This window comes from Echinococcus granulosus (assembly GCF_000524195.1).
Source record: "Echinococcus granulosus chromosome Unknown EG_S00119, whole genome shotgun sequence".
Classification (NCBI taxonomy): domain Eukaryota; kingdom Metazoa; phylum Platyhelminthes; class Cestoda; order Cyclophyllidea; family Taeniidae; genus Echinococcus; species Echinococcus granulosus.
Genome location: NW_020170499.1, coordinates 178,138 through 193,204, shown reverse-complemented (window position 1 = coordinate 193,204; position 15,067 = coordinate 178,138). Strand labels below are relative to the sequence as shown.

At 46.6% G+C, this 15,067-nt stretch overlaps 1 protein-coding gene across 1 annotated transcript; it reads right to left on the bottom strand. All coding sequences in view use genetic code 11, as the record gives it.

The window, feature by feature from the left end:
* Positions 1-349: 349 nt before the first annotated feature.
* Positions 350-12,040, bottom strand: EGR_08790 (Metastasis-associated protein MTA3; the record flags this gene model as incomplete). The annotated part of the gene is made up of 12 exons (XM_024498039.1): positions 350-769; positions 873-1,870; positions 2,101-2,665; positions 2,719-3,386; positions 4,043-4,070; positions 4,284-4,484; positions 4,815-5,026; positions 5,123-5,194; positions 5,277-5,907; positions 9,543-10,115; positions 11,099-11,743; positions 11,984-12,040. The coding sequence occupies 12 exons, from the start codon at positions 12,038-12,040 to the stop codon at positions 350-352; spliced, it is 5,070 nt and encodes a 1,689-aa protein (XP_024347560.1).
* Positions 12,041-15,067: the final 3,027 nt, after the last annotated feature.

The window sequence follows — 15,067 nt, the reverse complement described above, 5'->3', positions numbered from 1 at the left end:
TTGGAGAAGAGCAGCACATGGCATCAAACACTGCACCTCATCGATACCCTCCACACCAGCCCCTCCACAGATTGCCTTCTCAACCCGAACCATGTCTATTGCCGTCTTTCCATCCAAGCCTGACCTAAGACCCCTAGAGCCTCTCAAGACACCGCATCACGAAGACCTGGCAAGCAGAGATGTCTCATTTGATAAAAAAGTCCATCACTTTATTATCAAACTCGCGTATTTACGGGTGATACTCATTCCTGCTGTAGCCATCGGGATCACGGTGAGGGAAGGTGGGCGAAGTGATGACAATGCTAATGACGATATTGATTTACACAGATGGTAGGAAAGGCAGTACCTTCTACTGCTGCTGATGCTGATGATGGTGGCGGTGGTGGTGACCGGAGTTGGATTGTGGTGAATGATGCTGCGCCATTAAGCGAAGCAGTTCGCTAAGGGCTTCCGACTCCTGGAGGGCCATCACAGCTCTTGAAGACGCAGAAGCGGAGACAGATGGTTGCAGTGGTGGTGGTGGTGCCGGTGGTGGTGGAGGTGGTGGCAGGGGCTGAGTAGAACTACTGCTATTGGCACCAGCACGAAGATGGTGTTGGTGTTGGTGTTGTTGTTGTTGTTCCTGCTGTTGAAGATGCTGGTGCTGTTGATGACGGAGGGGTGTTGAGTCGACTGCATTTGCCGCAGCGGCAATGGCGGCAGCCACAATGGCCGGATTGGGAGCGTCGTACAACTTAAGGAATTGTGACAGTTGTGACATTTGTGCCAACTGAAATGGACAAGGAAAGGGAAGGGAAGCGACTCGGTGCCTGCAATCTGACGGAGAATAGGTTTCAAAGTTGATTGGAGGTATTCCACGTGGTCAAACTCACTTTCGGTGAAAAATTCGCTAAATTCGAGTAGTAGTCCATGGACCATGGCGAGGGCTGCATTTGAGGCGACGGTTGTAATTCCTGTTGCTGTTGTTGTTGTTGTTGAGACAGGAAGACCGATGGGTTGCGGTGAAATCCAGAATTGGAATTGGATAATACAGAGGAGGAAACGGAGGTAGGTGCTGTCACCGCTGTCGCCGCTGTCGCCAAAGACGATGTCGACGAAGAGGACGCCAAAGAAGGCGTGGGCGGTATTCTCGTCTTCTGTTGCGACTGTTGGCTATAGCCTCCGCTGTTCTGCATCCGATATTGTGATTGTGGTGCTGGTGCTGGTGCCGGTGCCGGTGGTGGCGGTGCGAAGGACGATGGCATTGACGAGTGCTGCTGGTGATGATGGTGAAAAGTCGGCGGTGGTTGCGCAAGTCGATTTGGCGGTGTCGGTGGATGTTGGTGTGATTGTTGCTGTTGTTGTTGTTGTTGCTGCTGGTGGTGGATTTGAGAAAACAACATCATCATCACCTGCTGTTGTTGCTGTGGAGTAACTGTCTGCAGGAAACGTTGCAACTGCTGCATTTGCTGCTCCCACTGCTGCTGCTGCTGTTGTTGTTGTTGTTGCTGGTACGCCATCTGATAGCGATGCATGACGTCAGCGTTCCTCGCTTCACCGATTGATGTGTGAGAACGGAGTGCTGCAGCAGTAGCGACATCCATCACGGCGTCTCTCGAGTGCTGCTGCTGCTGCTGCTTCTGCGACGGCGGCAGAGTAGAGCCTTTCTGTCCACCACCAGCAGCAAAACTGGCAAGCATTTGATTCATCTTCTCCACACTTTCGACTGGTATACCACCAGCTCTCGTAGCCGGAATGGAAGACCTCTGCTGCTGCGACTGTTGGTGATGTTGGAGTTGTTGGAAGTTTCCAGAACGCGCCATGGACGAGGCAATGAATTGGTCTTTCACGAAGGCGTTGATAAGGGCCGGCTCGGTTGGAATTGCCTCCACTGCAGAAGAGAAGAAGGGAAGGAGCAGCTGACAACAATCCCTTCGTCCCAACTAGTAGGGCCACGTCAATCCCACTTTTGATGTCTTTATGCCATTTCATGTGTTGTTCGTTAGAAAATGGATTTAAAGGTGGTAAAGATGAGTGAAGCAGTTAGGGAGATTGAAAAAGCACGGAAAGTTAGATTGATTACCACCAGCTAGACATGAAGAAATGAAGTGAAGAACTCACTTGAGTGTGCAACAGCAAGAGAGGAACCAGAAGCGCACTGAAAGCGAGCAGAGGCGGTAGATGAAGAAGGCCGTCCGCCCAAACCACCACCGAAGGGCGAGGGTGGTGGTGGTGGTGGTGGTGGCGGCGGCCTCAAACCCCCTCCAGAGGTAGAAGAGTACCTCCCTGCTCCACCGCTGACATTACTACTGCGCATCGACAGCATCGCCGTTGCTTGTTGTTGCTGTCGCGGCATAGAGGCAGTCGGACCGCTAGGGGGCACCCCAGTGGGCGGATAGAAGGTGCCCCGTGCGTGCGTGGTAGCCCTGATTGGACCCTTGAGATTTAGTGGCTGGTCTACTGATGGTACAAAGCATTTTGAGGAGGTCAACAGGCTTGGCTCATTCATTGCCAGATGCGGCGAGGCGGGTGGTACCGCTGGCGGCGGTGGCGGCGGTGCCCGAGCCTTCGCCGTTAGTTCCATCGGCTGCTGCTGCTGCTGCTGTTGTTGTTGGTGCAACTGTTGTGAGGCCTCCGAGGTTTTAGAAAAGTACTGTTGCATCAAAATCTGCATTTGCTCCTTATCCTGTAATGAGAGGAGGGAAAGAAATGAGCCTAAATAGGAAAAATGAGACGTACAAAAGGAAAGTTAAAGCCAGAGGCGCCAAAATCCGCTGCGGCTGCAGCAGCAGAGGCCATGTAGTTAGTAAATCGTTTCAGTGGTGGAAGTGATGCAGAGGGATTTGGTTGAGGCAGTTGAAATGATGCAAGCTGCGAAGGTTGTGCCTCCGAAGCAGTGGTAGCGGCCATAAATTCGGCATCGGTGCGAGCGCAGCTGCTAAGATTTTGCACTTCTGACGATGCGGAGGAGACAGACGAGAGCGAGGAGGGAAGACCGATTGACCGATCCCAAATATTCCGCAGCGATGAGTACTTTGACATGTGAATGCCGCTGGAACAGGGAGTGGAAGCGACCCCTGCCCGAGCTTCGATCAGAGTCGACGCGTCCCCGACGGAAACTGGCTCAGGTGTGACAGCGATTGGGCGCTGGTCACCTGACGGTGGAGAGACACTCCTTATGGTAATTGGATCGGTACTGGGTGGCGCAGTGGTGAAGTAGAGCTTGCTGTCAGAGCTGGCTCCATCCAGCTTGAGTAGTGGTGAGGGCCAGCAGGAGGCGTAGGTGGGTGAATAGGCATCGCAGAAAGAACAGACCGAATCGGGGGGCATTTCCGATGTTGCCTCCTCTACACCACTCATTCTTGCCATTTTAGTTGCATTTGCTAGCATGCTTTTCTTCCTGTGATCTGTAAGGCGATGTCAGTGTGATGTAACGTCAGTCAGAAAAGGCACAGCAAATTACCGGGCTGCGGTTACCACCTTAAAATGGAGAATCTGTGGGAGGCAATTCAATCAAAGAGTTGAACGGACAATCAATCGCATCTATCTATCACTGACGGTCACCCAACGGTTCCACCTAGACCCTTCAAACGCGTTTAAAACTAGTGCACGTTTGTCCATGGTCCTAAATGTTTGTGTTAACGGAAGGACTCGTCGATTGCCCATCCAAAATCGGACACTTAAATCTGGGCTGGAAGCCACTTAAATTTTCTACTGGTGAGCAGTTGAAGTCTTCCGCGCGAGTAAAGACGGGCATCCAGGAAACCATGTGGCAGCTTTAAGGTCCCTTCAGCATCAAATCACGACGATGATGGTTTGCCGGGACCGATTTTTAATTTGAAAACACCCACCTTCCACGATGGCAGTAGCAAAGCATTTGAAATTCTACAGTTTAACAAAGGTGTTAAAAAAGCTAGCCCTTCGTCCGTTTCAAAATAAAACGAGGGGGATAGTCACCTAACTTTGAAAAAAAGCAACCCAAAAAGGTGCGGTGGACATAGGTAATTAGCTGCTTGGTTCTTTGGGCGGAAGGATGCGAAAAAATGGAAAAATATAGACTTACTTTCAACGGAGGTGACTCCGTCTTGCAGCTACAAAAGCAAAAAATGGTAAAGAAAGGTGGAGAGAAAGGAGGATTTAGGCAACAGGAGTGGAAAGACTAGAGCAGTCATAAATCAGCATCACTAACAGCGTCACACCCCGCTAAAACAAAAGAAGTGCATGCAACCCCACTCGAAAAGTTGGTTAAATGCAGCCTTTCTGCAGACCACACATCCAATCCACCTTTGGCATTTTGAACAAACCTGCTGGGCAGTTGATGCCGCGGCTTCAATGCGCGTTGCTTTCTCGCCACTTGTTTTGTCGGCCTTTACCTCCAACTCCTCCTCCTCCTCCTGCCCCTCCACCTGTTCCACAGGCGGTATCGTCGACTTGTCAGGTGGAAATTTAGGCACTTCCCCATACTTTCGCCAGTGCATCCGGCATTTGGCACAGACGTGAGTAACCTTCAGGATGGCAGCATAGAAAAAATGAAGCTTCACTACTAATTAGTAGGCTGGTAACCGACCCGTCTTCAGACTGCCACTCCCTTACAATGCCTTCGGGTATAAACTCCAGGGCTATATCAGTGGCAGAGTTAACAAACTCTCTTGCAGTTAAACACGCAAAGCAAGTGAAAAAAAAGGACTCGACCTCATACGATAATTTCAGTAGTTCAAACTCAGAGGGAAGGATCAGGGTGTATCGCTAATGCATTAAACCTATTTTCACCTACTTGCAATCACATAAGTAGTATGCTATCGAGGAGAATAAGTGATGAGACTAAGAGGACTTACTAAGGGCCTCTCCACACCCGCTTGGTGGTGCTTCTGAGTCATTGTTGATAGTGGAGATGGAGACTCGATGGGTTCAGCACAGCAATTCCGGCACAGCCGCACAACTTCTGTCGAGTCTTCCGATGTCTTGGAAGGCTCTTCACCTTCGTCAATCACGTCCGTGACGACTGCAGCCATATCGGCTGGCGAGGCAGCAAGATCCGTCCGCGGTGCTGAACGGAGAGCAAAAAAAAAATAAATAGCGTTGATAGGAGGTCCATTACTGCTGTACAAGAATCAGAGCATCCGAGAATGGATGTTGGACTTACTATCGACTCCAGTTTCGTCATTCTCCGACTCGGGAGGATTATTGCTATTCATAACGGTTGAGTCCGAGCATTCTATCAACAGGGTGGAAAAACAAAGAACAAAATGAAAGAGCAGCAGAATCGCATTGTTTTATCCCCTCGCCTTGACACGCACCTATGATGCCTGTCTTGCGCTTCTTGGTGGCTGCAAAACCCCGATTAAAGTTGGCCTCCACAGTGGAGCCTCGGAAGGGGGTGCCAGTATTTACAGCGGCTGCAGCAGCTGCAGCAGCAACAGCAGCAGCGTGAGCAGCCGCAGATGTGATATTGGAAGTGCTTTTCCGCTTCCAGTAGTAGTAGAAGGTCACCAGTTGTTTAACCGTCTTCTCTCGGGTCGGCTGGAATAGCGTTCGAGTGGATCTGCAAATTTCACCCTCTCCATCTTTGACATCCTCTGTCTCTTCATCTTCAATCTCTCCATCGTTGGTCTCTGCATTCTTCATCGTCTCCTTTGTATCGCATTCCGGTTTATCGTCTTCCTCATCCTTTTTTATCGTGTCAAGTTCGGCAACCGCGGTTGTGGCGATCTTAGCATCCGCTTGCGCGTTACCCCGGCGTTTGCGACCACGGGCGTTACGAGATGTCAGTGCCTCGACAACCGCACCACCACCAATGCCGGTTATGGGATCCACCGCAGTAATGGGAGAGAAATAATCCTTATGGATAGCATGGAAGTTCTTCCCGTGGACTTTGATGGCTGCGTAGAACCGACGAACCTGCTCCGCCGTCCAGTGCTGAGGTGTGTCCTGCAATTCCGGACAATGGTGGAAAAAGGTGAAAAAGCAAAAAAAGAAATGAGGCTGAAAAGCAAGAAATAAACAAAAAACGCACAGAATATTTTATATTGACAGATATGGGATGAATGGATGGGTGGAATGGTTGAAGAAAGCGGAGAGGAATAGAGAAAGGAACTGGTATGAATGGACAGGAAAGAAGCAGTGGCGTGATGTTTGAAAGGTCACAAGATGAAGGAGGCACGTCCATCTCCCCACACCTCGACTAAGTAGTTCAATTAACACCGAGCACCTAACGAAGGATGCTTTAAGAAAATGCTGAAGGTATTCTACAATGGCCGCCAAGCAGCGACAAAAAATCGATACACGCGGAGCCTACCAACGCGCCGCTTATAGAACGCACTCATGTGGAAAGCACTTCAAGGTGGAATTAAATGTAAGGAATCTGTTGTTGAAGGCAGTCTCTAAGTGTGCAGTTTCACAATCGAACAGAAGTTTATTTTCACTATTTTGGGGTTGCTGTGGTTATTGCACCATCCACCACGTTCACTGAAGGTCAGCATGTCACTGATAAAGGCTAATCAGAGGTGTGTGTATGTGTGTATGTGAGAGAGAGAGAAAAAATTTCACAACTGCCAGAAACAGGTCACCACAAGGTGTAATAGAGAGTCAATCAAGCAGGTATTGCCGAAAGCGGCAAAAAGCTTTTACGCTTCAAATAAAAATCACTCAACACCCCCAAACCGTAGATAGTGGAGTGCGTGTGATTGCAACGACCTCGGTCTACAAACAAGAATGCTCTCTGAATAAAGGCATCCACTGACTAACTCATGAGGAGATCTTACTGAAAGGATATTTTACAAGCAATATTTGGCACAGCCTCCAACCCTCTCTCTCTCTCTCCCTACCTGGAGGCTAAAAAAGGAAGTCCATCGCCTGGACTACTGCCCCTACGTTGGCGGTAAATGTGGGCAAACCTAATGTAAACAAAAATTCTGTTATTGTTGGCTGAAAAACAAACCTAGACGCTGCGCCTGTGCAAGTCTACAGCGGAAAGGCCACCGGGTTCTACATCACGACCGGTGGTGGTGGGGAGAGATTGGCGCGAAGGCTATGGCCACTTAAAACACCACCCCGCGAACCATATCACTCCTCTCCTGGAATGATTTGCTTTGCCAGGAGACCCAGGCAGAACTACAAAGTGAATGTGCCGTTCTTTTGTGGTAGTAAGGCACCTATTCACCTCAGCTGCCGCCCTGAGACTGACTAAGACTTGCCGACGGACTTGCTACGAGGTAGCGTTTGACCATAAGAGACAATTTGTCGCCACAGGTGTTACCACTGCTTTGGTAAGGGTCCCGCGACTACGCAGTCCCTAGACGGGGACGACTCTGCATCATAGACAAATTTGGGGATTTTCACCCACCCCCCATGGCAATAGAGACGAAGTAATTGGAGACTTTTAGATTGCATGATGGACCGATAAATGACTTGACAGGCAGAAACGCCCCCTTTGTCAACTTTCAACCACACGGCGCGGCTTCAAAGAGATGACACCTTGCCTTGACAAGCGTTTTCCAATGGCATTTATGACCGTAGCCCTAACATTGAGGTTGGAATGATTAAATCGACCTCAAGTTGCGTATTGTTTAAGTAAAGCAAGAAAAATGATCACCCAACAACAAAGAAATCTCTTCTCAGCAGGTGAGTGGACGCAAATTGTGACTGCGTGGACACAGTCCACATCTTCCACCTTACGAATGCGCTACTACTTGAAAGAGAGACATTCGAAATGCCCTCCCCGCCCACCAGTGAACTATAACCTTCGGCTTGACGGACAAGAGAGTCAGAGGAGTAGGTGTGATTCATACGTACACTTTTTTTTCTCTAGAATTACAAAAAATACCTTTAATTTCAACCAAAAGAGCCTACACAATACGGAAAACACTTTCAAACACTTTTGACGAGCCAATCCTTCTTCAGTTCTGCGCAGACCATTAATTAGAGGGCGCCCGACCTACCGATGGTCACTACGGGGGTGAATTCCAGCTGGAGTGGTAGCTTGAGCAACAAGTTCCCTTCCGACAGTCAGGCGGTCCATTTGCATAATCTCAACCACAAACGAAATTCAAGCCGGAAAAAAAAAAACAACTTTTAGAGTGAGAGGCGTGAAGCCGTTTAACAGAGTCACCCAGACAGCGATGAAAGGGACAGGAGAAGGAGGTGCAGGACTTCACCTTGACACCCACCCTATTCAAATGTTGGATAGAGAGGATGTGGTGGCACCGAAGCAAAGAAAAAAAAGTTCTCACTATCCCAGAGGCGGAGCAATTTGCATAAAAAGCCTGCGGATTGAGTGGAGGTTTGCACCTACGCAGTGGGCAAGCTGGGCAAAGACCTCACCAGAAAGCAGTGGCAGCAGGAAAGGAAATTCCAGAGCAGTTTAATATTCTGCCTTCAGAGGGGAAGACGGAATGAAGCCTTGCGTTCATTTTGTCCGAAAAAAAAACCCATCTTTCACAGCCCGGTATTCCTCCTGTTCAAAGACGAAACTAAACGGGTTTGTGATGCAATTTACAGCAGCAACTTAGGTGAGGGTAGGAGAGTTAAAATGCGAATCAACAACTTAAAAGTAGGAGTGACACGGAATAGGAGTGTAGAATGGGAGAAAGTTATAGTTGAAGGTGAACTGCTCATCCACACACCGTCGGAACCTACATCGCCCATCTACCCAGGCAGAAAGTTGGATCTACACTTGGGTGTGACAGCAGACATACGTCCGCAGTCCAAAGTCTTCCACATGTTACTCAGCATGGCAACTTCTGGACCGGGAAAATCCGTTTTCAGATCCTTCCATTCCTCCATATGTCATTTTCGTCCACCCTCTGCCAGCGTACACTTTGACACGATCACCACTCCGCCCGTCCGGCGTCATATGACTATGTTACGTGTACTTTGTCATTTTAGGACAGATAATTGCACCAAAGCATGGCACGGACTGAATGGCTTTACAGTAGAAGAGAAAGATGCCAAATGTTCTCGGCAAGAGGGGTATGACAACTTTCTAGTGTGTGAGCAGCGCAGGGTTCGAGTTTCCTCTGAGAGTCCGGAAACAGATGTGGTGTCGAACAGAAAAAGGAGACATCCACCCTTGCCGAAGACTCCAAGCACCGTTTGTACGGTGAGAGGACGCTTGGCCGGACAGCGGTGAGCCATTTAAAGAGCATGGGCATTTCTGAGACGGACAAATATCTATAGGTCAGTGACAATTCCCAAGCCTTGGCAGCCAATCGGTGCATAGGTGCAATTACACAGGAGACAACGCCGAACAAAACATTAGTAATTTGCGTTTTTGACAGACAGAGGAATCAAATAAGTGTGCAGGACGAAGGACTGCTATAACAAAGCCAAAATTTTTCTCATCACATCACTACCTGCAAATAAACGTAAACTCCCAAAATGGATGCCCAAACACAGTACAGTCGAATTAACAGGTGTCGATTAAACTCCAAGGCGACTATAAAACAAAAAAGAGACACCTTCCACATCATGCAATTTAAGGTGCTTTTATTAAGCCCACAGTTTCGGTTTGGTATAGACACATCTCCAATTTGACGTTGAGATGGAGGTAAGACAGGTTAACTTACGAGGGAGACGACCGGGTTGTCGCGAATAGCCTCCAGTGCCCTGGCGACATCGTATCCACAGGCGTGAAGAGTGTCGTAGGCGTGCTGCGTGGTGGCAACCAGATTGGCAACCACGTGCCCGTTCTCCGCAGAAATTAGATCGTCGTCAGCGCCGCCGAAGGCGAAGATAGCAACGAGAGAGCGTACGGCGTCGAGGTAGGTCTTCAGCCGGCGATCGGTGAAGTCGCCTCGAATGCCCTCACTCTCGGCATCCCCTTCAGCTTCCTCCGCCTCCTCTCTGAAGGGCAGGGAGGTTTCGAGACCTTCAGGGTGCCAAATTAATTCCTCCCATTGTTTTGGGGGGCTTTCTTCAACCCGCAACAAGCAGACATGCTCGCAGTGTGAGGTGGAAGTACGCGAAGCCTCGAGGCAACAGTGCTGGCGTTTGAGGGATTTTCGTAGCAGTACCTCTGCCGCAGTGTTCTGTGTTTCCCGCAAACGGTTCAACACAGAGTTGTGTTTGTCACACCGATGTGTGATTGGGTGTGTGCCTCTATAAGGTGGCAGCCAGGTAGCCTGGTAGGCTGGTCCAATCTGCAAGGTGCAGAACGCATATTTAAAAGCACAGCTAATGGTAGCAGGGGACTCGTTCCGTTGAAGGCATTCGCGTTTCTGAGCATTAATTCCCCCTCCTTCATGAATCGAAGTCACTCACTTGAAGGCAGAAAGAGTTAATTTGAAATGCTACCTCGTATTTTTATTTCAGAAGTGTTAAAAGAGGCGTCGATTTCAGACTAATACACTTCGTACATTAATTTATTCAAAGGCAAAGCTGAACTTTGTATGACTTATAACAGTGGCCACCACAATGCCTCAATGATTTTTGTTTAGCCACCAAACAGGCCACCAACTGTCCAACAAAACAATGTACACATTCTGAGGGTCATATAGCATCCTCAACTCCATGACAAGTGACCGTGAAGCGAACACTTAAACAGACTTTGGACATTCGCGGCGAAAAAGTGGTAACTGGTGGGATCAGTTTGATCGATGGTCAATTCGTCAAGGAAAGTAACACAGAAAGGACACAAAGTGAGCGAACTCATGAAGGCATTCACTTGATTAACAATCAAGGATTGGAAAATTAATGTCTGTCATGTAAGCAAAGGTCTAGCCGCGTTGCCCGCGAGAACCCCACTTCTCTTTCTCCTCTTTGAAAAGCGAAAAAAAAAAAACAAGAAAAGTAATGGACTTAAAAACCCGTCAGCGTGGGAAATCGGAGGACGCAGACAAGCAAATTCTCACAACGCAGCGTGCTTTTACAAATTGCAAGGAGAGATTTCTACATTAGATGAGAATTCACGCATTGAGAAGCATTACCCACAGTATTATCTTCTCATGATCCGAAATTTGCTGCAGCAAAGAAATAAGAAAAACGACAAGCGAGCCTAATCCGGTAGTGAGGTAATCAGATTAATGTGGTTCGGGAAAGCTACACCGGCATTTTAACTGACCTTAAAAACCAAACAAATATGTTAATTTTGACCAGTTAGGACAAAAAAACAACACGGGCCCACCTTTATTTCAGCCCGAATGGAGAGCAGACGTTTCGACTCAGGGTTAAAGGCATAAACATAATAAAAAGAGTCCTCCACATTGGGATCAAAGGATTCCAAGGCGTTGATTAGTTCGGGGAACTGGGCAACAGAGCACTTGCCACGAAGGAGAGTGGAATCAATGGAAGTCTGCAGGTCGGTAATAAAAAGTTCCCGAGCAAGAATTCGAGAATCACCTTTGTCTGCACTCTCACGATCCAACAACGCTTGTTTGGAAACCTCAGGCACATCAAAAGTCCGCCAAAAGTACTTCACAACCAGGGTGCACTTCTCCCGTCGTGAAAGCTTGATCTCGTCAATTATTCCGATAGCGTAGCAGTCCGAGTCGGCCTCCTCAAAGTAGACGTAATCTGAGGGTTTATATTCCACAGTGGCAAAGACACAGGACTGAACACGTTCGTCCCCATGGTTAACCCTATCCGAACGACCTTTTCCACGGTTACTTCGACGGAGAGGCAACTCTTTTACTGGTTCAGGTGTAGAGGAGTCGTTGTTCTGATGAGAATCCATAATAGTTTCCTCTGCAGTCAAGGACGGTTTCACGGGTTCATCGTCACCGGTTGTCGGAACAGCCTCTAAAGTATTTATTGCGTCTGTAGCCATCTTCTAGAAAAAAGGGTCATTTAAGACAGAGAAACAGTCCCGACATAACTGAAGAAAAATGACTGTCAAAGGTAACAAAATTCAATAAGCCATTGAAACAACACTACAAAAAAATTGCCTTGTTTAGAGTATGAGATAGAAAGACGAAACTCATATATCGGATTATGAATTTGAACTAAGATAACAGCACCAAAAGATGGCTAGGTGGCTCAGCGAAAGCGGATGAATAGGAACAACGCCAACCTCGATCCTACCGTCGACCTGCAAGGTGACGAAGGGCCCGCTCCCTACGCTGTCCATTACAACGCGAAGGTTGTATTGGGTTGTAAATCCCTGAGTGACAAAAACCTGTTTAGTAATGCAAAAAAATGTAAAAAAAGCTTTAATTTACTTTTGTAAAAAGAGTTATGTATGTAATTCTTTGGGAAAAATTATATGAAGCAATTTGGCTAAATGAAATTACAAACATTGGTAAATCTTTGATCTGCGTAATATTACTTTAATAAATGAATTAAAGCGCTAAAATAAGCATACTAAATTTTTAAGAATCCACGAGTTATGGTTTTTGTTAGGTATTAGCCTTCGAAGAGAATGATATACATGTGACCGTCCGAATCACCTCAAAAGATGTGATACGCGTAGCCAGACGATTACACCTTTTCAAATAGAAACGATCTGCAAAAGCTGCAGAGTACAAGCGTTTGGATGCACTATAAGACAACTGAAAAATCACTACTTATTTTCCAAGATCAAACAACATGGAATGCAATTTTCAGCCATCTAATGGAGTAGTTTCTGTTGCACCTACAGTCTGCACAATAAGCTGCTTTGTTTAAATTGCCATTAAAACGCCTTTTGGATAATTTTAGAAGAGTCGAAAATGCTTAAAGTACGTCTTTTTATCTGTCTTCATTCAAGATCAAAGAGAAACTCTCACTCAATTCGCATAGATATCTTTCGCTAATGAATGCATTTTGCAAATTTATGAGGGTTTAATAGACTAGATGACTTAAAAGTGGATTATAGGTCATGCGCACGGCCAAAGATTCGCTTTAGATTGCAAAGCAGTGCATTGGATTTTTGTTACCTAGTATGAAGCTAAATGATGAACACAGACCGGCACCACATTAGCTCTTAATGCCACTTGAAGCACGTACTTACATGCACAAGGCCTAGGAATTCTAACCGATTGGTTGCTTCATCCTTGAGTGCTTTTTTTAGGCCTTTATTTGCAAGATTGACAACGGGAGAAATTAAGAACCAAAAAATGCTGCAATACGTATAATTAGACACAGTGCTTTTTGTATCAACGTGCACTGTATCAATCACACATTCACATAAGTCACTCTCTCATTCCTGAGGGCAAAGAGGCATGGAAAGAGATATTTGTCATCACTAAGGCTGATTGCTTTGTCACTTGTCTACGTCGTATATTTTGCTCCAACGCGAATTTGGAGATTAAAGCTACCTGCCCCCACATCATCAACTTCCCTAAGAATTGCATTATTTGTATTGCCAGAGGCAAGAATGTCTACCTTTGTATTTACATTTATAGGAGCTCTTCTATGATTACAAACTAGGTAGAGTCTATTGCATCGTGTAGGTGTACTGTTATTGAAACGTCACACGTGTTTTTTGTACCAGCGGTAAGGTAAACACAGTGACGCTGTAGGTGACATTGAAGTCCTCGGAAGGCGACCGCGCCGCTACCACCTCCACAAGAGGTCTCAAATCGCAATAGGCTGTTGTGCTCAGAATCACGTAATCCTATTGGCTTGGTGGCAACGCGTGCATGCAGATCTGCAAAGACTAGGTAGCACTCCAAGCAAAATACCGTTATTTGCTGTTGAGATTGCTTAGTGATAGCATAGACATTCCACTGCAGGCACCACACACGTGACGCCATCTTCTCTGCCTCGACAACAATTCAGGAACAAGAATCGAGTAAGTCATTGTCATTGTTATCAATGTCCTCCTTCCATTCTTCCCAAAAATAATTTTACATCTTTTAAACTGGAAGTTCTTTGTTAAGTACGTCTTTTGAATATTTCGTAGGTCTCAGGTACAATAGGACTACTTGATGATTGTTTTTAAGCTCTTAAGAGATAGAGGACTTAGTTTGTTGAGCTTTGCGGTGGCTACACACCAGGTGTGGTGAACAATTACGTCCCTTTAACCATTTATGTCTAAAGGCGGTAAGTTTATATTTTTCAGAAATGCTGCTCTTACTTAACGCGGTGTATTTTACCACAGAAGTTTTATCTGCGATAGCTAATTATTAGGTGTGTGATCATCCTTTGAGTGATTGGTTGAAAAGTTACAGCAAGAAAGAGGCAAAAAATTTCCTTAAATGTGATTGGTCAAACAGTAGCCAATCAACGGGCTGCATCACAATTTTGACAGACATTGGGGCAAAAAAACGGCGCTTAGACAGGCGAAAGCTGCATTTTTACAGCTAGAAATGGCCTCTAAACAGGATAGCAGTTGACACGAATTCCTACACAGGCCTGGCCTGCATTAATTTCTAATTTATTCAATTTCGTTAGAAATCCACCGCCTTCTTTTCGATGACGGTAATGAGCTAGGTGGCTGAGAAGAAAAATAAGCAAGGAAGTTCATTGTTTTTTCTAAAAAAAGAGACATATGGCATAAAGAAAGCACTCGGGGTGTAACAAAATCCCTTTAGGATATTATCAATTGAAACGTGAATTTTAAGACGTGAGACGTCTTCTCCACGATTCTGGTAACTGAGGCGAGCCCAGATTGAAGTGTAGGCAGCTTTGAAAGGCGAACAATGTCACAATGCGGGAAAAAAATGCAAATTGTTAACCAAGTGGCTTATCATATGCCACTGCTTGTAAAAAGCGGGTCTTCAAATAAGGGGTTAATAAATCAAAAACATTGGTTAGGAAAACTGAAAGAAAACGGTTTTGATGGTGGATTTTAGCTAAATGGAAAGAGAAGATAAAATACAAGTCAATCAGGAAGCTGTCAAAATATAGAGAGTACCGGTTGATGGCCGGTATCAAAACAACAAAAATGATTCCACAAATGGTAAAGAAAACAACGAAGGCAAAGGGAATAACGATGAAGAAATGAGGGAGCGATTGCAAAATCAATAAGATCGAAGCCGTCGTTTGGACAGATGGGTCAGGAATTTCAGCCAGCCTCAACCGCATCATCTACAGGTTGACTTGATGTTAGGCTAGTTGCGTTAATCTCCAGGATGGTCTCCAACCACCTATCATTTACACCAATTCTGCAACCGAGACACCATTGCTTGGAAGGGGTACTTCCAAGCACCTCACACGCATAGGTCAACGCCAC